General features: G+C 36.9%; 1 protein-coding gene across 2 annotated transcripts in view; it reads left to right on the top strand.

The window, feature by feature from the left end:
* PLXDC2 (plexin domain containing 2) overlaps nt 1–19,431 on the top strand; it is a 406,735-nt gene extending 387,304 nt beyond the window's left edge. For both annotated transcript variants that reach the window (XM_070501269.1, XM_014846019.3), the window contains exon 15: nt 15,925–19,431. In XM_070501269.1, the coding sequence (XP_070357370.1) occupies nt 15,925–16,041 (117 nt within the window). In that variant the 3' untranslated portion in view covers nt 16,042–19,431. The remainder of the gene's footprint in view (nt 1–15,924) is intronic.
* The last annotated feature ends 3,145 nt before the right edge of the window (nt 19,432–22,576 follow it).

The raw sequence follows: 22,576 nt of genomic DNA, 5'->3' as shown, positions 1-22,576 counted from the left end.
AACCCTCCTTCTAAAATTTAAAGAAACGAAATTCACACAGAAATGAGCAAAAGAAAATTTGGAAGTGAAATCCCAGGCAATGATACTATAATGTAAAGAAACTAAAGAGCAGAATAATATCCCCACAGACATGAAAGCATATCAGAAGCACATGCTTAAAACAACCTCTTGAAAACTCCAAAGTACTATTTCAAAGTTAGCTAAAAAGCAATAAGAAAATGATGCAAAACATTAAAGAACAACACAAATTAGTATCAGATAAACTAAAAAATGTGGTGAAAATCCTTGAGAATTAGAAGTAAAAGAAAAAAATCATGTTGGAAATGAGGAAAAAACTAAAATAACAGAAGAGCAAATAAACACAAGTCTTAAAGCCTTTGAGGAAATCTTAAATTTAACCTTAAGTTAAAGGAAAGAGCATTTTTAAAGCTGAAAAGAGCTGAAGAAGGAGGTAAAAAGGATTTGAGAGATAATGACAAATATTGAAGGTTTGCAAAGAAGATCCAGTGTATGAGTAATTGGAATCCCTAAAGAAGAAAACAAAAGCAAAAGAAGAAAAAAATGAATACTACAAGCTATATTATTTTTAAAGTTCCTGAAACCTTAAAAAAAAGAATCTAAACATTGAAAGAAAACACTGCGTACCTGAGATTATTGGCTGAAAACAACCGACATTAAGACATCCTAGTGAAATCACTGGATGACTTTTTTAAAAAGAAAGAAAAAATTGGGCACTTAAACCCATATGACTGCCCTTTGTGCATTTGAAAGTGGCTATTATTGCTGTCACACGCATCTCATGTTTCAACTTGCTTCCTCTGGCAACAAAAATTTTGGAAATGCTTGGAAAATGTTTACAACATTTTTTCTATATGTTTCTATATGTTGCTCCACTTATCATTTTTTACATGTAATCGCTAATATACAACCAATATAATATTAGATGCCAGTTATACCTCAATTAAAAATTAATTAAAAATGCAATTGTTATTTAATATGCACATTGTAATTTATATAATATATTATATAATAATGTGCATAATTTATTTATGTACAGTCTAAGCTCCCATTTATTGTGGTAAAATTATAATAATGTTACAAGTAATAATACTAGATATTACTTATTATTGCATATATTATGCTAAGGGTCTTATATTTATAAATCTCTAAGCCTCATATAAACCATTAAAAAGAGATGAGTGCTGGGGCTGGCCCCGTGGCCGAGTGGTTGAGTTCGCGCGCTCCGCTGCAGACGGCCCAGTGTTTCGTTGGTTCGAATCCTGGGCGCTGCCATGGCACTGCTCATCAAACCACGCTGAGGCGGTGTCCCACATGCCACAACTAGAAGGACCCACAACGAAGAATATACAACTATGTACTGGGGAGCTTTGGGGAGAAAAAGGAAAAAAATAAATAAAATCTTTAAAAAAAGAGAGAGATGAGTGTTATAGCACAGATGGCTGACTATTCACCATAATTCATGTTCCCAGTTCCATAGAAGAGGTTTGTGACTGGTAAGTAATTGCACAGTTTAGGATTACCTTTTCCATGCTCTCTTGCATCTGAGTGTGGCCATATGACTACTAGTCACAATAGAAAGTGATAGGTGCCTTTTAAGCCAAGGCTTTTAAGAACTGGATGTGCCTTTTACATACCTTCCCTCCTGTTCCACCAACTGGCTGCACACAGTCCCCAGGGAATGGAGAGGCCAAGATGGAGGAAGCCTGAGCCAGGCTTGGGAGGAAGTTGCCGGCCTATGAGAACACTTGTCTTGGACCATAATGTGAGCAAGAAATACATTCCAATTTATTAATCCATTGAGAAAATTTAAAAAGAAGGATTCTTAATAGAGAAAATAGTTATCATCTAGTGGATGTAAAGCCACATAAGAAATTCATTAGAATAATGAAAAATCAGGGAAAAATTGTTGGGCTGGGTGTGTTTTGGCAAACAATATAGTCGCATTAGAATTTGTTTAGGAAAGGTATAAACAAAAGGAACCAGATGGACTAAAAATTATTGAGGATGTTGGCAAAACCAAATCAAAAGAAAGCTGAGGTTATAAATATGTTTATAGTGACTAATCCAAATGTAAAAGTAAAGAGATTGTTGGGGGAAAAAACAACTTGTAATGACAGAAAATTATGCAAGAGAAATATTGTTTATAAGAAATTATAGAAGTACAAGAAGGAAAAAGCAAAATAAAACATTTTAAAAAACTAAACAATCATATTTTGGGATTTAATTTTTTTTTGTTTACCAATTCTAAAATCTATTTAGCAGAATATATTTAGGGTAATTGAAAATTTGGTGTATATCTATTTTTAAGATGAAATGATATATGGTGTTTCAGTGGGACAAATAAGTAGCCAGAGATTATGAGAGAGAAATTTGTTTCCATTAAGTCTGGTTAATAGGTGGAATTGACTATCAGTGCTTTTAAGGGAGTGAGCTTAAAACAAAATCAGAAGGACTTTCCTCGTTGTGACTTCTTGGTGAACTTTAATGAGAATATGGGAGCTCCAGGGGACAGCACATCTGTCTCATTCATTGTTTTTATCCCCAAGGACACACACAGTGCTTCATAAATATTGTCGAATAAAGAGTCTCATCTCAAATAATCCAAGTGGAACTTCAATAAACGAAAGCATGAAATGCTAGAAAGGTGAAGTTAGCAGGAAACTTAAGGAAAAATCAAATGCAGTGATTCACAACTTTTTGCATTGTGTGTCTCACCGAAAGAGAAATAAAAGCCCATTTTCCTGAAAAAACATTTGTATGCTTGAAAATATAAACAATTCTTTAAATTGCAACATTGATGTTATAGGATTTGATGTATTCAGACATTTTTAATGTAAATTTTATTGCAATATTATGGTTGAGTCATTCACAGTGTGTTTTAAATGCATAAAATTAAAATAATGGCATTGATAAAAGAATATTGCCCTTAAAAAATTATTGGCATATATTTATCAGTTAAGGCTGGCTGGAGGTTATAGGCTCATACTAGGTAAAGAATCGGTGTTTGTCCACTTTCTCATTTTATACATGAAAACGTGGATAACAAGAGATAGGAAGTGATTTGCTTAAGACCTTGGTATTTGATGGTAACAGAACCAGGAACCAGTAAAATGCAGCAGAAAGAGTACAGGGCAAATGGGCAGACCTTGTGTAAATTCTAGCTTTTAACTTACTAACTTTGTGACTTTTGGTCAATTCCTCAAACCTTCAATCAGGAATTGAAACTGAATTTGCTGACTCCCAAACGACCTTTATCTGCACAATGTTAAAAGCACTATTTTTAAAAATAGTCATTAATGTCAGCCAAAAATTATATAAATAACAAGATTTATTGGAAGTATTCAATCTCCCACCCCTACCTTCTTGTATTTATTGGAGGGGTTCATTTATCCCCCATCCCTACTCTCTTTTCTTAAGCAAGTGTTGGTGAGTTATCTAAATTGTAAGAGGACAGGAAAAACAAGTGATCTAAATAATTCATAAACCATGTTATCCAGCCCTGGATGTAATACCATCGATTGTGCAATAAAAACAGTCATCTTTATAGGTTCTAATTGGTCTATCTCAGACATCTTGCTTTTTTATTTCTTTTTCTCATTTGTAAAATGTTGTAAACATTGGAGTTACCACCAGGACTATAACCTGGCTCACATAATATCAGTAAAATGGTTATCAGTACTTCTGTATCACGGGATGAATGTCTGGCACTCTCAACTAAGCTTTTGTAGAAGTTGCAAGAATCTTGTAAAGGACAGTAATGAACATTACTAGAGGCTCTAAGTAAGGATGATTAAACACTGATATTGGTCAATTATAACATTGTATGAAAACATAATTATAATTGCATCTGTAATACCGCTACAATTGATTTTCTATAGCAAATATTCTTTACCTTTTATTTTCCTGCCATATTGATGCTAAATTGTTCCCCTTCTCAGGATCATAATTATGTTTTCTATTGCAATTTCTGAATTGATTTGACAAGAGATAGTATGTATCATAAATTCCAAAATAAATGGATCAAGTTTCTCAAATATGAAAAAGATACACCATTATGGATATCCATTTTTCAACGTAGTACCTTAAATAAGTAAAAAGTTTGCTATCTTCCTTTTAAATTTTTTTCTAAAACTTTTAATTTAAACCTACAAAAATTAACATATCATGAAATACCAGTCAAACATTACAGGTCTGTTTTTGCCATGATTCGATTGATAAATGTTACTCTAAATCATTGGATGAATAGTGTCCACTCGTGGATTAGATGGCATAAATCATTGTATTGGGTTGTTTCCTAACCTTGTGATTAAATGTGGATTCAAGCACACAATCCCTTCAGGGTAGAAAATAGCTCCCTATTCACCACTCCTAAGGTCATGGCTAATTAGAGCTCAACTTGCCAACTTTTCTTTGACCTCACTTAGAAACACATTGATGCTTCAGATACAAGTAACTTGGTGAGAACAACCTCTCAAGGAACACAGCCAGTCTTACTGTTGTACAGAGCTGCACTAACTCACATTTGACTTTTATTAGAACATTTATGACCAGAGCAGCATTATCTTGTCTTTTAACCAAGTCACTGCGCAACAGCAAGCTGGCCTGTTGGCACCCTCACTGCAAAATTACTTTTCCCTGGAGTAAATTGCCTGTCTAATGGCAAATTATTACTCTATGTTTGTAGAAAACATGAGTTGTGGCAATGTGGTTCAAAAAATCAAGAGATAGTGCCAAATGTAGTATCAACATGATATTGTGAACTAAGGCTAATGCTAAAGAAGACTGGAATCTTCTCAGGTTGTATCATGGAAAATCAGACAAAACTAAAGCTCCTATTTGTGCAATGCAATCTGTTAGATGCTCTTAATATCACAGAGGGTAAACACCCATCCCAGGTTGCCCTCTGCCGTCCTAGTTCATGTCTGTTGTCTGATAGAATGGTTAATGGTTCTCTCATTCACTCTCAAAAGTGTCCTAATTTGGCTAATGTCATATGGTCACCCTATATATAATCATATTTGCCAGCTTATCACATATGTGGAAATAAAGAAAATAAAAACTTTAAAGTCCAAATAGCCACATATGAATTCAATAATCATAAAATGAGCATCAAAGATATGATCAATGCTGAATAAGGGGTGCAGTTGGGTACTGTAAAATTCTTAAGAAAGAGAGATTAATCAGGGGGAATTTCATTAAAAAGCTAGTGTTTGAGCAGAGTCTTGAAAGAGTGCTATGCTGTGCCTAAGCAAAGAGGAAGAGGACATGACATTTCACATGGAAAAGAGGTATTATGGTTTTACAGAAGCACTGAATCAAGAAAGGGCAAGATGAATTCAACTATATCTATGGACAAGTATTAGGAGTGACTTTAACGTAGTTGGAGGTTAGATGTGATGGACTTTGAAGAACTAACTTTGAAGTCTGGGCTTCATTCTGTAGGCAGTGAGAATCCATGATGTTATAAAGAAGTAGAAGTTGACAATAGTGGTGGGGATGTGGGCTGAAGAAAGCTGGAAGAAGAGTAAAAGAACCCTCAGAAGAGAGTTATAAGGCTCTATCAGTAGTTCATGTGTGAGGTGATAGCTGAGAGCTGAATTTGGGTATTGATAGAAGGAGTGGAATGGGGCTAATTCAAGAGCCACATGAAGGAAGAAGATAGAACTTAGCAGTTTTGTGTGCTTAAAGCTTTGCATCTGGAATTGCTTTCAATTAATTATCTTTGATTCTCGCTACTCACCAGTGAGGTCCATAAATGTGGGCATTATTTTATTCCTGTTTTACAGATAAGATAACTGAGATTCCAGGAAATTAAGCAATTTCCAAAAGTCCTATAGCTAATTAGTGGTAAAGGTGGGGAGGATGCCCTGGTTCTTTGCACTGAATATGTGGAATGAAGAGGAAAGATGCAAAGGTAATTCCAAAGTACAAAATCTGAGCAACTTGGAAATTAAATTTTCTAGTGACAGAATTATCAACATCAGAAAGCAAAGTTAGTTTAAGAAGGAAAATGAAGGGGTGGATTTTAAGCAGGTTTGTTTTGAGCAATTAACAAACATTTGGTTCTATTCAAGACATCCGTAAAACATTTGGTCCACATCAAAAGGTGCTTGATATTTGGTCCTGTCCAAAACAAGACATTTGGTCATAAGACATTTGGTCCATGCCAAAAGATCCTTGACATTTGGTCCTTCCAAAATGTCCTTGAGCATATTTGGCCCATGCCAAATGGTTTTGGACAGGACTAAATATCAAAGACCTTTTGGTGTGGACCCAATGTCTCCACGGACATTTTGGACAGGACCAAATACGACCAGATATCAAGGAGCTTTTGGTGTGGACCAAATGTCTTATGGACCAAATGTTTGATGGATGTTTTGGACAGGACCAAATGTCAAGGACTTTTTTGGTATAGACCAAATGTCTGATGGATGTTTTGGACAGGACCAAATGTCAAGGACCTTTTGGTGTAGACCAAATGTCTTATGGACCAATTGTCTGATGGATGTTTTGGACAGGACCAAATGTCAAGGACCTTTTTGGTGTAGACCAAATGTCTTATGGACCAGATGTCTAATGGATGTTTTGGACTGGACCAAATAGCAAGGACCTTTTGACGTGGACCAAATGTCTTATGGACAATTTTGGACAAAACCAAGCGTCCTGCAAGGGATTGGAGCTAATGGTCGAATCTCAATTGGGCCTCTCCAAAAAAGCAACTGAAGAAAAGGAATGGATTAAGTTTAAGCAGTCGGATGAGAAAATAATGGAAGTTACAATAATGAAAGTGGAAACCCAAGAGAATAAAGAAGAATGCTATGGAGAAGAGAGAGATTAGAGCACTCATGACTAAACCTTAGAACATGCTAACATTTAGTGTTTATAAACCTGGAAAAGAGACCAGCTTAAGAGGAAAATAAAATAGAGATGCAAGGGAATATGCCATCATAGGAAGCTAGAAAAAAGGAGAGGCTCAGGGATGAAGGGGAGGCAGCAGTGTCAAGTGCTCTAGAGAAGTCCCAGAAAAAGAGAAAAATGGTACTAACTTGACAATGAGAACATTTGTAACCTGTGAGAATGCAGTTTCAAGGGAGGGAAGAGGCACCAGATTGAAGAGGGTAAAAAATGGTTTTGTAATGTCAAGGCAACAGATTCAGTCAGACATTCAAGAGAGATTTAGTACTGAGGATACAAAGAAACATCAAATAAAGGGTTTTTCTGATGTTGAGTGCAGGTATAAAGTAAAGAAACATGAAAGGAGTTTTTTAAGGTGCGTGAGAAGGAGGAAGGAATGAAGTAACTTCATAGCAGAGACAGGATTGAGTAGGAGAAGCAATTAACTGTGCAACAGAAGAAGATCTTTTTATTTCAAATAAGAAAGGATGAGTAGATATAAAGGCATCAATGAAGACAGTAGGGGAAGGATTGGAATCTTCTTAATGGCTGAATCTTCTCAGTAAAAATGGATGATGAAATTCAAGATTGAGGGAGGGCAGCATGGGACTGGATGAGTTTTAGTGTATCCTAAGGATTTAATAAGAGAAGAGTGAATGAATCACTGACTTCCCAGTTGAAAGAGTGATTCTGTGGTGCTGGGTTAACTTGAATATGTGACTTTTTCTGCAGTGGTTGGGACTGCTTAGGGCCTAGAATTGAAAATTTAGAAGATGAGGATTTATGACGAGGATGGGAGAGCTTATCTGGGATTTATTGTCATATAGATGAGGGAAGAGAAACTAAGTTGAGAGAAGTGGCCCACCATGGAATTCAGGCTGACAGGAAGTTAAGTGAAGTCTGTGTGAATTGTGGAGATTAATGAGAGGCAATGCTCCATAATCTAAAGGATTTAGAGGCTGTACAGTACCACGAGGTGGCCAGGCCTTGGAGATGGCTGTTTTGAGATGGTAGAATGAGCAATATAGAAGAGATGGAAGTAGATATCTTCAAAATGATCCAGGAGGAACCTTGAAGAAGAGCATGTTAAAGTCGGTGAAGTTGCTAGAGGGGATAAAGTAGAGGAGGAAAAAAACTAAAGCTCACAAGACCAGTGGCTGAGGTTTTCTAAAGACCTAGAATAAGTCCTGCGAAGAGCATCAGGGCTACAATGATGAGGAATTTCATTCTGTCCTTCGTCTTTATATTCAATCTGCCCAAGAAATCATCTCTGATGACTCAAATCCAAATGGAGTCTCTTTCCTCGAAACTCATAGCATTTATTGTCAAATACTTTCAGCGGATACTTGATTTTAGACTGAGCAATGAAATCTCTTGTCTGTGCATTTTTACTTGTATTATTGGTTAGTTCCTGTTCAAGTGTCTGTATGCAAATATCTTATTTTCCCTAAACATACCTAAAATACCTTATCTTCAGCACTGTGTTTTACGTATAGACTCTTTAAGAGTAACATTATTGGCTTACTGAATGCAGTTATCGCTGCATGAATGTGCTAATAATCACTATCACCAGTCATTCTCATTTTGGGTAGCAAAGTAGCCAATAATGGACTCAAGTCAAAAGGGGAAAAAAGAAAGCCAAGAAGATAGTTTGTCACTCAAGAATCTGGTTGCTGTGCTCCGTGTGGGGCATAAACTATAGAGTAAGATCTATCTAAGTCAACGCAAACACTTACTGTGAGTCTCCTTGCTTATGGCATTTTGCTAGACATGGTAGATCAATGGGGGACCAAGGGCAGGGCATTGGGAGCAGTCTGTCCAGGTGCAGGTCATAAGGGCATGTGTCGTTTGTAGAAAATGGTAAAATTATAATAAAACTGACTAAATTAAATTGTTATTATCACTATGTGCCAGAAATTCTAAATGGTGTTAAAAGCTTTTGCTGATCTAAGTTCTAAAGAGTTGATTCAGTTACTGTTGAGTGTTACCAACATAATATATATGTAAACTTCAACTTTGCACAGTTTTATTACTTATCCTTTTGTAAACATTGTCTTCTTCCTGGAGATTAATTCAGAGAACTCCCAGTTACACACTTGGCCCCTGACAGCAGACTCAGCTGCATGCATGCGTTTAGAGACTGAGTTCACAAGAGTCTGGAGTCCTTTGTACTTGCGTGGGTTCAACGGATCACCAACCTGTAATAATACTACGTAGATCTGTGTTAAAGCGGTAGATTCAGAACAAAGGGTGATAGCATTGTGGTTGTAAAGACAAAGAAACAGACCTTGAACTACTTCAATTCTATTATTGCAAAGTGCAAATGATTCTCTGAGCCTTGCGGAGCTCACTCATTTGGCAGTATTCCTTCATGTGTCTTTTTTCCCTTTTTTCAAAACTTCCTTAATTCATTCTATTTCCCCTTTTTGTATGGGAATATTTATTTGCAATTTTTTTTTTTTTTTTTTTTTTTACTGACATAGTTACATCTATCAAGCTCCAAACAGGAAGACTTTCACCATCTGCATTTCTTTTCTGGCCATTATTATTATTCATTTCTTTTCATGATTATTACTGAAAATAATGTTGTCTTATGGAGGAGGCGGATGTTATAAAAAGGATCTACTCCAGATGTCAGATATCTTTGGTACACCACTACTGTGGCTGTTTCAGAGTTGAACAGGATATGACACTTGACCCCAAGGACATATACATAGAGCAGGACATATACATACACCATACGTATGCAACCATATACACAGCCACAATGTGTGCCACAATGTAATGAGAGATATAGATAAATAAAAGGATATGTCTGAGACAACACAGGAGGGTGAAGAGTGACTTCTCACCTATAACTGGGACTCCAGAAAGCTTTCTTGGAAATAATGTGAAATGGATAGTGTTTGTATAAGTCAGGATGATAAAGTGGCATCTCAGGTTGGGGGAATACCACAGGCAAAAACTATGGGATGGAGAAGGAACTGAGAGAAGTACGGTTTGACAGTGGTTCTCGGCCCTCACTGGGCATCTGACTGCCCTGAAGAGCTTTTTAAAAATACGCTTGCCTGGACCCCAGCCAGAGATTCTGCTCGGTGGACTGAGGGAGGCCTCGACGTCAATACTTTCTTTTTAATCTCTTCAGGTGATTTTATTTTTAGTCAGGTCTGAGAACCACCAGGCTGTGAAAGAAAATAATGGACATTAAGTGTTTGAAATGTATTGAAATGAAACATGAGATATTTCTTCCCATATTAATGAGTTTGTACTTATTTAGCAGCCAATGGAGAATCACTTCATTTTTATTTTAAGAGTACTTTAGTTTTCAGAAGATCATAGGAATAACGTGATGGTTTTGTTAATCTCGCTATATAGCTGTTCTCTATATGCTTTGGGACAACATTCATCTTGGACAAGTACCAACTATGTTATATTAACTAATTCTTCATGATCACCCGTCGGACAGTTCTAGAATGGAGGTAACGTGCCAATGGCAAGTAGGTAGTGTAGGCTGGAGAAGAGGTGGCTGCGGGACACTTGGACAGCTGCCACAGGAGGAAGAGCAACCGAAATCGGATGAGCAGAGAATGTGTGAAAGAACACCCAGGCCTTGCTTCACACAACAGTTATTTCTTGGAATCTTGGCCACCAGAAGATGGACAAATCAATTTGAGTTACTCTTTTTAAGGAAAAAGTGGCCTAAAATTCATGAAGCAAAGAGGCACAGCCACAAACAGGAGTGGTTTATTTTAATTAGATTGCAAGTTTTACTAGCCAGGGCCTAAAGCCATAGTGTTCCACTATAGGTATGGTTGCCAAATAAAATTCAGGACACCCAGGTAAATTTGAATTTCAAATTAAAAAAATGAGTAATTTTTTACTATAAGTGTGTCTCATGAAGGAGTTTTAAAAAAATTACTTGTTGTTTACCTGAAATTCAAACTTAACTAGTGCCCTGTCTATCTATTTGCTAAATCTTGCAACCCAGACTTACAACTGTTAAGACTGAAATAACATTCAACACAAAATAAGGAGAATAGAGAATAATTTGTATTTGGAAGTATGAAAAGGAAGAAAACTCTCTTCCACTGAACAGTCAAACTTTATCAAAGCTAAATATAGGAAGGCTGCCCCTGCTGAATGTACGTTCAATTCCCACAAAGGTCCGCTGGAGACCCAAGGAAGGTCAAAGTTCAGTATTTTTTCTTCCACTCACTTTTAAAGAATGCTCCTGTATGAAGAGACCTTAGAGAATCATCACCTTCACTATTCAAAGTGTGTTGTGTGGACCAGCAGCATCAGCACCACCCAGGCACTTGATAGGATGCAGAAACCAGGCCCTCCCCCAGACCCAGTGAATCAGAATCTGCGTCTTAACAAGGCCCCCTGGGATCTCCATGCAAATCAAGTTTGAGAAATGCAAATCGAGTTCTGTTTAGTTTCTAAACACACACTCTGGGAAGGTATAGTCCCCGTGGGCTCCCTCAGGGCTCAGAGTGGGTACACAGGGGTCCCTCCATCACAATGAAGGGAGACCTACTCTGTGTGATCCTGTTTAGGCTTCCAGGTAAGATCTCGTTGGAACAAAAGGTTTGTGACTTAAAATTTTTTTAATTGAAAAAGAAAAGAAAAGAAGCTTGAAAAACAATAATCCAGTTCATTTCATTTTCCAAATGGGAAGAGTGAGTAACAAAGAAAACACGTGACTTTGCCTGAGTCCTGTGGTGGGAAATGACAGGACTGTGATGCTGTCCAAGCCTCATAATCCCAGCATCTTTCCACTTCGCCGCTGTGCACTGAAGAACACAGCACCAAACACCAGATATTTCGGAACAACTGCTTGTCAAGTGCCATCAAGCACCACAGGTGTCTTCTAGCTGGGCCTTGAATTTCAAAATCAACTCCTTAAGTGCTCATGCCTCATAACTTCCTTCAAGGGCTCATCCAATCCACAGAAAGCGCTATTTGCCTTGCTCTCTGAGCTTGAAGAGGTCTCCAGCTGCAGGTTGTGTACGCTGCTAACTGAGAGTACCCTGCAGGTTTGTTTGTGGATATTTCAGCTAATTATCTTGCCACAGACCATTGAGACAGATCTGGATGACTGTGCAATTAATAGTGCCGAAGAAGTAATTAGGGAGAATACCCGCACGCACGGCCCCCCCAGTGCTGACACATCAGTGTGAGCATTTCCTTCTGAATGTGATTAATTACATAAATAATTCTCAGAAATGAAATTAGAGATCACCCACGCATCACACCTGGTAATGTTTTAAGGCATTACTGCCTGAATCTGTGTAATGAATTAACACGACAGTCTGGTTTGAATTTTTCAATTTTCAGCAGCCATCCTGCTCTGTTAGCAAGTGACCCTGTGGCCCCTATCAGTTTCTGTAACAGTTTGAATTAGTCGTTCTGAAAAGAACACAGATTTGAAAATATCTGAGCCTCGAGAAAGAAGTGTACACACTGGATTGTGACCCATCACGCTTCATGGCAGAGCCAGACATGATGACCAGGTTTCTAGATCCCTTTGTCCACTAGATAGATGCCTCATGTTAGAGCACCAGCATGAAAGATTTTCCCATGAGAACTAAATATTCAACCATTCTGTTACAGTCATAGTACTGCCCCATTATTTTCATTTGTAAGGAAATCTTTGAGCAGCTGCTGGTTGACATACAAAAGCAATTTCAGTTAGAACTGATTTACATAGATTTCCCTTAAACTTAGGAATCCTAAAAGTTAGTGGAGAAAGACAGGAGGGACGATGATGAGAAGAACCACAAAACGGAGGAGTTTTTAAAATCATTCTTTTTTTCTCCCCCAATGTTAAAGTCAATTATTTTACGCAGTCAAGTACAAGGATTCTACAGTTTTAGAAGACAAACCCTTAGCTATCATTTTACAAATGAGGAAACTAAGGCCCAGAGAAAGCAACTGATGTATTTAAGATCATATCATTGATTTGTGATATGTGAAAGTGTTCTAGAAAGGAAGCAGATTGGCACTAACTAGAAGAAAGTAATTGGTAAAGGTGTTACTCTTGTTCAACATTTTTAGGGCTAACATTGAGATATCAACAAATTGTAAACGAATGTGAAATCAGATCAAATTTTCTAAACCCCAGTTGCATGGTATTTGTTAGATCTCATTACAAGTTTTCAGATATTATTATGGAAAATGTCTTTTCTTTTAATCTACTCAAAAACTATAGGGGTAGGCATAAATTTTTTAGTTTTGCACAAATAAGATAGTTTTCTTGAATAATTTCGTAGCTGGATTATACCTATTCTATTTTGTTCATCTTTAGAAAGTTTATTTGAAATCTATATTAAATCTTACCTCCATGTATTTTCCTCACCTTTCCAACCTACACTGACAATCTCTTTCCCCTGAAATGTTTTTTTCTCCCATATGAATGAGAAACCATGTTCTATACCTTTCTTTGGTCGTACGTCCTTCAACATATGACCCAATAATTCCACTTCTGAGGATTTATAAAAGGAACTAATCAGAGATATATACCCATCAGGTTAGCAGGAAAGATATTTATTGTAACACTATTTATATTGTCAAAAAAATTGGAAAAAGTCTCAAAAACAAATTGACTATATAAATCATGAGTTACTTATAAGTAGTTTACTCTACAGACTTTTAAAATAATTTTGTAGAGAGATAGTTCATGAATTTTTGTTACTCAGTGTTTACTTAGGTGGAGAAAAAGGGAATTCATAAAACAGTATGTGCGATGATTTAATGTTTCTGGAAATGCATGTAAGTGATGTAGTGGTGAGATCTCTAGTAATTTCATATGTTGTTGGGGTACTTCTATTTTTTTTTCTACAAAGAATAGTAACAAAATCAAGAGAAATTTTCTTTAAGGTTATGTAATTAATTCAGAAAATAAGTTAGTATTGTGTTAACAGAAGAGGCTTCACTTCCGTCATTTTTGAGGACCTCTGTGATGAGCCTGCAGAGGACATGATAAACATTACCAATAATCCTGCAATCTTTTCACCTAAGACAGAGAATTATTGACTTAGTATTTCTGATTTATTAATAGGATACTGATGTTGTTGGTAATGTTATATTTTTAAGACTGAAATAAAAATAGAACCATGTTCACAAATTTCGGGTGACTTATACGCAAACCACTAAATTTTTAAGAACTAATTTCTATATCACGGACAATTAACTTTGGAAGTAGTTAGACCTCATTTTAAATCTTGGCCCTGCCAGTTGCTAGCTTTACAGCTTTGTGCAAAATATAAATGATTGAGTTGTGCATATTAAATGAGATCATATATGTAAATCACTTAGTACAAAGCATGAAATACGATTCAAAGCTTAATAAAATATAACCTTCACAAGCATCATCATCAACATTCTCATCATCTGGATTCCTTTTTAATGAAAAGTCACCTATCCCACAATATCTTTACATGCTGGGTTGTAAATTAGTGCTAGTTCACAAGGCTCTACTTGCCAGCCAGACCTTACAAACGTGGAGATTCAGAGCAAAGACTTAGTGGTGCTACTTGACTCAGAGAGGGACTAGGGCAGTTATGGATCCGGAAGTCCAGTTGTGAAGTCTCTGAAACCAGAGTGGAAGTCATAAATAATGAGTACAGCAGCATATTGGTGTTGTCCCACAAACAGGAGTGACCATGAGTTACAGTATCTATCTCCCTGGAGATGCTTACTATATTTCCATTGATGGTGATTTTTAGTTCCAAAAAGGACACACTATTTTTCTATTTAGCCCTCTCTTAGTTTTAACTTCTTCTTTTGGAAAATAAGGACAGTTCCATTTCACTTACCTCATGGGACTTATTCAGCTAATAAAAGTAAAGCATTCTGACCACATAACGTTATATAGACAGCACGTAATATAATTAGTAGGCAGAACGCAGTTACCTTGATTGGTATTTTTCCAGAAAGTAGAGTAGATACTCATTCCTACTTGATGTAAAAACTCTTCTATGGCCATTAATCATTGACAGGGAAATATAATTGGCAAATCTAGAAAGCTGCCAAATGCTGGTATATCTACACTGATATTTAACATTTTTCACATTAAAATTCTTTAGATAGAAATAAACTTCCTTCAATATTTCTTGTCTTATTTACTGTAAAAATGCAGGCAGTCTGATAAATGGAGTAATAGTTTCTAGTGTCACTGTGGCTGGGAAATGCATTTGAGTGTCTTCTGCTACTATAACTTAATAATTCATTTCAGCACTTCTATGTGTAAATCGCAAAAGGTTTGACGGACAGAGTGCTGGGAAGAAATGCGCTCTTTTTGTCAATACAAATAACTTGTATTTTAGGACTGTGTGCAAAAAAAAAAATGTCCACATGTACAGTTACTGAGTTCATAGGCTCTAGATTGTCCACACCCTGTGATGTTGGGTTCAGTTTTCAGGGCATGACATCTGTTAATTTTCAAGCCGAAAAAGTTATATATGAGATGTCTCAGCTTAATAAATAATTTCTTAAGATACTAAGTGATTTTTCTTTTAGTTTATTTACCAGGAAGTCTAGTCCCTAATTTGAAGTACACTTCTAAGAACTGTGCAGAATTTTATGGGCTTATGTTTTTGAGTGAATTAATAAGGAAAATGAAGTGATATCATTATTGACTTCTGGAGAAGAGAAAGTGTCAGTGGCTATATATTAAGAAGACTTGTTTTTATTGCAGCTCATTTTTGCCGAGTTATATTTTGTCACTTATAGAATCTTTTAGACATAAATATGCATGAGGCATAAATCCTGCCTTTAGGAAGCTCTCAATCCTACGGGGCCACCTGAAAGGTGCTGATCATGCCATAATGGAGATGAAACACGGGACTTTTTCGGGTATATAATTCTGACCATGGTGGTGATGAGAGATAATTTCATGGGTTACTAAATTTAGTTTAGAAGTTAATCTAAAATATTTGGCAAATATCTTTTTCTTGTGATGTGATCATCGCCAGGTGTTCATTACTTTTTCATTTTCTCTTTTAGAGACGCCCCAGCAGATGGCCTGCAATGAAGTTTCGAAGAGGTTCTGGCCATCCTGCCTATGCTGAGGTTGAACCAGTGGGAGAGAAAGAAGGTTTCATTGTATCAGAGCAATGCTAAAATTTCTAGGACAGAACAGCACCAGTGCTGGCTTACAGGTGTTAAGACTACAATTTTGCCTATACCTTTAAGACAAATAAACAAACACACACACACACACACACACACACAAAGGAATCCTAAGCTGCTGTAGCCTGAAGGAGACAAGATTTCTGGACAAGCCCAGCCCAGGAAGGGAGAAAGAAAAACTAAAACTTAAACAGGATACCATTTACCACTGAACATAGAATTCCCTAGTGGAATGACATCAATAGTTCACTCAGAACATCTCCTGTGGGCTTATCAGAAGTTTGACAAGATTACAATGCTGTTGGCTTAGGTGCAGGGTTGCAAAGGGATCGAGTAAAAAGAATAACAAGAAAGCTTTAGTTCACGAGGGATCTACACTTTGGTTCAAATTTTCTTCTCTGATGTCTCAAAGACAACACTGTTCCAAAGCCGGAACCGTTTCGCTCAAAAGAGCAATGATGAATGTTGCAAGATGGCTGAGAAAAATAGCTCCTGCAGGAGCAAAAACATACACAGACTAAGAGATTTTCTATCTTTTCACCAGACGGGCGGCAAAAGGATTTTGTTTTTCTGGTCCAGCTCCACCTGTTCCAACAAGTTCATTACTTTACAGGATGAATCTTTTATCTGTACTGGAGGTTCAGACGATGCCTCCCTCTTCCTTGTTAATGAAGGCCCTTTCTCTGAGCTGTGACAGAACTTCCAAGCTTTTAGCTAAGGATTAGGAAAGAGGGAGTGGCAAATGAGGCCTTCCATTCTCCCACCTCAGAATAAAAGATCTGATTTGTTTTATGAAGCGTTGCCTCCATTTCCCAACTGTGAAGTCCTATGAAGACACAGTTGCTCTTGGCTGAAGGAAACGAAAGGAAACAATACAGAGAGTTCCTTAGTTGTTGTTTGAAGCAAAAATGTTAAGGGATTCTAAACATAGGGTTTTGTTTTTTTGGTTTTTTTTTTTTTACTTTTTGCCATTTCAGTACTAAAGGCCCATTTTATTGTCGATTCCTGAGAAGCCATTCAAATCAGCATATCCCTGGCGAGAAAAAGATCGAGAGAACCCTGCTGAATCATACAGTAATTTTCTTTAAAGCACATAGTAGTTACATAAATATATATATAAATATATTTTTGTTTATAACTAACACAAGGCAGGCTCTTGTGACTCTAAGAGTGCATTTTGTCATCAAGACAAGAATGCAAGATGCATTACTGCATACTTCCATAGAGTTGTAAAATAATCCTTAATATTAGAATATTTTTATGTCACTTAGCGAAAGTGGTTCAATTAATTGCAGTGCCGATCATTATCCTGCCGATTTGAGCCACTCCTTCATTCCTATCAACCTCTTCCCTCCCTGGTTAGAGAAAACAGATGCAAAAGCTCCTTAGATGGATCTGTCATTTGCCCTGGAATCACAATCCAGATTTCCAAAGTTCCCCTGAATGAAGAAAAGAAAGGCATCCGTTGAGCAGGAAAGCGGTTAATATATATACTGAGCTCCTGAAGTTTAAATTCAGGTACTGTGTGTACAGTTCATCAACATCTCGACCCGTGAAACTTACATCCTGGGCCAAGAAGCTGTTGGTTCTTGTAGGGTACAGTGTCCAACATTTGCAGATTCGGGTATAAAGAAGCAGAGAAGTCTCTTACGCAGCACTTTATCAATGGCTTAGCATCTGTACGCGGTGTCTACATTGAATGACATCAGTCCACTAACCAAGTATCGTATTTATCGTCACAATTGTCTGATGCAAACTAGTGCCATTTTCCATCATTTCTATATTGCTTTACACTTGTAAGTACCTGATGAGGGTGGCAACCTAACCTACTTAGTTAATAATTGCAAAAAAATTGACAAGCAAGGTGATTGAAGGATGTGATGACAATCTGTCTGCTGTAGCTGCTTTCTGTTTATATGAAATATCCCACCCTTATTTCTTGTGGATTACGTTTGATCAGATAGCAATAAGCAAATGACTTGCCAATGTAACTGGTGCAACTGGTATTCTACAAAGACATAAGGAGCACACAGACGATTCCTTTTAGGATAAGAAGATGCTTCTTTCACTAGCTTTTGTGGTAGGTGTGGCTTCCAACAGCAGTTGATTGACAGTTGTATAAATCCCGCATATATATCCAACTCCTTACACAATTCTTTGAAGTAGTAATGTTATCTTTATACCCTTTCATTTTCCATTTTTGTTCAGAAGAATTGACAATTCTCTAGAAAAATGTAAAACCCTCTGAATTGTTCTGTGAACTAAAGCACTAAGGAAGAAAGACAACATGTTGCAGGTAAAAAGGCTGCTGATGTGCAGGAAAACCTCTTCATAGAACTCAGAGTTAAAGGTGGTGAGAAATTTCCATTGTATGTGAACTTTTGGTGGTAAGAGAAAAGCTGACTGAATCCCCTTTTTTCGTGAAAACTTCATTCTATTTTGTTTCTGGTTTATTCTTGGTGCCCATTTACTCCAAAGGAAGAGCAAATGCAAAGAGCTTCTAGAAATCCAGAATGGATGCTGCTGCTTTAGACTTTACGTATATTAGGTATTAAAAAGGGCACTTCTGTACATTGCTTAATATCTTTTGAACATGTTAGAGAATAACAATAATAATTAAAAGATTAAGAACAGCAAAGGAACACACAAACCTCTGGTGAAATCAGGTGAATGGAGCTACTGAGGAAATTAGTTATTTCATCTTAATTATTTGTAAAAATAATATTCAGTAATTAAAGTTATTAAAAGTCAAGAAAAATATCTTAAGCCAGCCAGATAGCACTGACCACAATGTTGCTTTGTTTATGAAGGGTTTGGACTTCAAGGTATACTAACAAATATAAAACAAAAGATAAATGATAACATACAATTTATCCCCAATTATTATTTTAGTTTGAGATACCTAGGGATTTGCTAATCTCTCGCATGTGGCTTCTAGAACTATGCTGCACAATATTATATCCAGGAGCCGAATGTGGTTATTTATTTAAATTTAGATTAATTAAAATTAAATAAAAATTCTGTTCTGAGTCACACTAGCCACATTTCAAGTGCCCAGTAGCCACAAGTGGCTTGTGGCTACCATATTGAACAACGCAGAACATTACCATCACGTAGAAAATTGGATTACATAGTGCTGTAGAGGTCTTTCCTTTTACTTCCCTCTCCTTTAAAAAAAAGGAGGAGAAGGAAAAAAGAGGAGATTTGGTAGTTCCTGGGCATATCTAAGCATTTTTTATCTCAGAGAGCAATGTGGAGTAAGGAAAAGAATACTGGCTGACTCGGCTTTGAGTCTCCATTCTTGTTATTTTGGGAAAATCACTTTTAACCTCCAGGAGACTCAATTTGTGATTTGGGGAAATAAAAATATTTTTGTCCTATCTTCCTTGCAAGATTATTATTATGCAGATTGACTAAATGTACAGGTGTACAGACTTTTAAAACCTTATGTCAAAGTAACCCATATAAAGCACATCTATTGGTCCAACCAGCACAAATTTGCATTCAGAGGAAGAAAGGTCCATCAGTCCAGAAAGCATTCAAAGACAATCAAATTGATCCGTTTCTTGAGAAAATGCCAAAGGAGAATACATTCAAAACACAGAGCAAATTGCTTAAGTTTCTTTTTTCCCATCTTAATATTTTCTCTTAATGTTTCCTCTACATGACATCTCTCCCAATGTCTCTCCTCTCCCAGGCCAGAGCGTCCTGTGTGCATCCTTCAACTGGCTCAGTTCTTTCCAATGGAGTCCCTTAGCCTCTCTGGTGTCTTATGATTTCCCAGTCTACTCATCACAGCAAAGGGAGGCCCGAGAGCTAACCAGCAGTGTTCTCTTTAGAAGGAAATACCTCAAGTACAAATAATTTCAAATATTAGTTTATCCCTGGTAGCATGAATACAAGGGGCAATCACATTAAACTATAAATATGTGAAACAATTTTAAATGTAAAAATTTGCAAATGCAGACTCTACAAAAGGAATCAAATTAAGTTAAATTATGATAATACGCAGATATATATTCTCAGATTAGCATTATATATTAGTTTTTGGCAAAAAAATTTCTTATGTTGTTTCCTCATTCTGAAGGAGTATAAATTTGGTAATGCCCCAAGTGTCTATTGTCCATTTGAGATAAAGTTTTGCTGGAACACACATCTTGGTTCAAGACACTTCCATTCCATGATAAGAAATTAATATTTAAATAACACTAACTTGAAAATAGGCCCTATGGCTATGGTTCCTCCTTCCTGTGACATGTTATTTTGTTTTGTATTTCTTCAGGCCTTTTTCAGATGTTTTTTTACGATGCGCCCTGCTCATTCCAAAAGGTTGCTCTTGCTTTTTCTTTCCCACCACAGCTCACGGCGCACTATGAACATCAGCATCCATATGCCAGAATCATGGGAGATATCTAATCCAACCTCTTCATTTCACAGATCAGAAAATTGAGGCCCAGAGAGAGAGAATAATTTTCCCAGTATCGGCACTGGGTCTTGAGCTTAAAACTCCTGACTGGTTATTTTTGTTCCAGTTCTCTTTGCCTACACCCCTTTGTTGGCGTTTAAGACCAACCAAGCAGCTTAGAAGGCACAGTCCATCTAAAGGCTAACTTTATTTGCCACATTGACCGTCTGCTCTGTCCTCTAATGTGGAACATTGGGCCAAGCTTCCTCTGTCATGTTGCTGTCTTAAGAAAGGTGCCATTTGTATAGCAACCAGCGATTCCAAGTTCTAGCCTAATATCACAGGGTCTTTAGTTGGCTTCGAATATTCCTTCCCCCCCTCCTACCTGTGTCCATCTAAATTAGCAATACTATTTATCTTTGTCCATTTAAAATTATTCTCCCTTTGTTTCTTTTCTTCCCAAACGTACCTGAATGCTAATCATCTTCATAGCATATTTTCTTATGACATATATGATCACAATTCTTATTTGCTTTTTAAACTATTTGAGCATTTTTCCCTAAAAAAGATTTTTTGAGCAAATATTACAAGGTCTGTGGAATTGCCTATTATCTACCCGTATTACCTTGTGTTTGTGAAGCACTTTGCCTTTTACAGAGCACTTTGATGCATCCCTTTGTTTGTTCATTCAATCACTCAGTTCACTTAAATATTTATTAAGCGCTTACTGGAGCCAAGTTCCTGTGCAAGATCTAGTGGTTTATAGTGACAAATACAAATAGTGAGAGATCAGGCTTGTCCACTGATAACGATAATATGGTGAAATCCTCAAACACAACTTCACAAGGAGGTGGGATCAACATTACTCTATTCAATTTCCAATTCCAATTTTCTATTCTACTTAGATAGGGAAGAATCCAGATTCTGCCTGAAGAATGTTTCTGAATGATACATCTGTGCTGTTTGCTCTATTTCAAAGGATCTGTTAATTTTACTTATGAGAAGAAAAGTTACTCATCCGAAGTTTAGACCCAGGAGGACCTTCTAGGTCACTTGAATTCTTTCTGACCAGATGCAGTTCACTTTCCCACACCAATGTTTCTTTTGTGACTTTTTGAAGTATCAAGATCATGAAATAGTCCAGGAAACCCAGTGTATCAAAGACGCATTTGCACTTTAGATCTGTGTGGCTGTTTGCCATTTATTAGGCTGTCTCCAGTTTTCTCAGCCTCGGCACTATTGACATTTTAGGCTCCATAATTCTTTGTTAGGGGGATGGGAGTGGTCCCGTGCATCGCACAGTGTTTGGCAGCTTCCATGCTTCTATTGAGAAGATGCAAGTAGCTCACATACAGCCCTCTGCCCAGTTGTGACAACTAAATATGTCTCCAGACATAGCCAAACGTCTCCTGGGGTAGGATTGGGAAAACTACTGGATTAGCTAGTGAGCAAAATATATCAGGAGAAAAAAGCACACATTTCTCTTTCTCTTGTCACTTAATCTTCATCATAGATAAGTTTTCATTCACAATAAGACTTAGAACCATAAACTCTGAATTAGAAGGGGCTATGAAAGTCACCAGCTCAGCCACAACCCAACATCATCCTTATCTATCTCTCCATCTCTTGGTTTTACAAACGTATTGAGAGAAGATCGGAAGATTGGTTATCTCTGGGAACTTGGGAATTGACTTTTTCAGAGCTGGAGATAAGGCTGCTCAGTAATTACGCTTTGCTGCTGTAATAGCTGCTGCAGTGGTTTTTGCTTCCAGATGGGGACTTGGGGTCACACAACTTCTGTATCTCAGACTTTGCTTTGAGGAGTTTTCTTTTGGTCATTTCACACATCTACAAATTTTGTTCTTTCGTCTCTTTACCTTTAAAATGTGCGTAGAAGTTAAAGTTTGGTACATCTAATTTTAAGCATATCTGGATGAGCTTTTGATCTGATACTGATTTTTTATTGTCCCTCTTTGGGGAAAAAAATTTTTTTGACTATCCTCAGTAATTGAAAATTGAAAATTTCTAAGTTAGAATGTCTAAATCTGTCAAGCCAAAGTTCCTACTGATTTGATGTGCCTTATGTCAGTTTTCCTGTAAGGTCTATGATTTCCTATGATT

The sequence above is a fragment of the Equus asinus genome, chromosome 29 (assembly GCF_041296235.1).
Source record: "Equus asinus isolate D_3611 breed Donkey chromosome 29, EquAss-T2T_v2, whole genome shotgun sequence".
NCBI classification, from domain to species: domain Eukaryota; kingdom Metazoa; phylum Chordata; class Mammalia; order Perissodactyla; family Equidae; genus Equus; species Equus asinus.
This window is presented reverse-complemented; position numbering and strand designations above follow the sequence as displayed.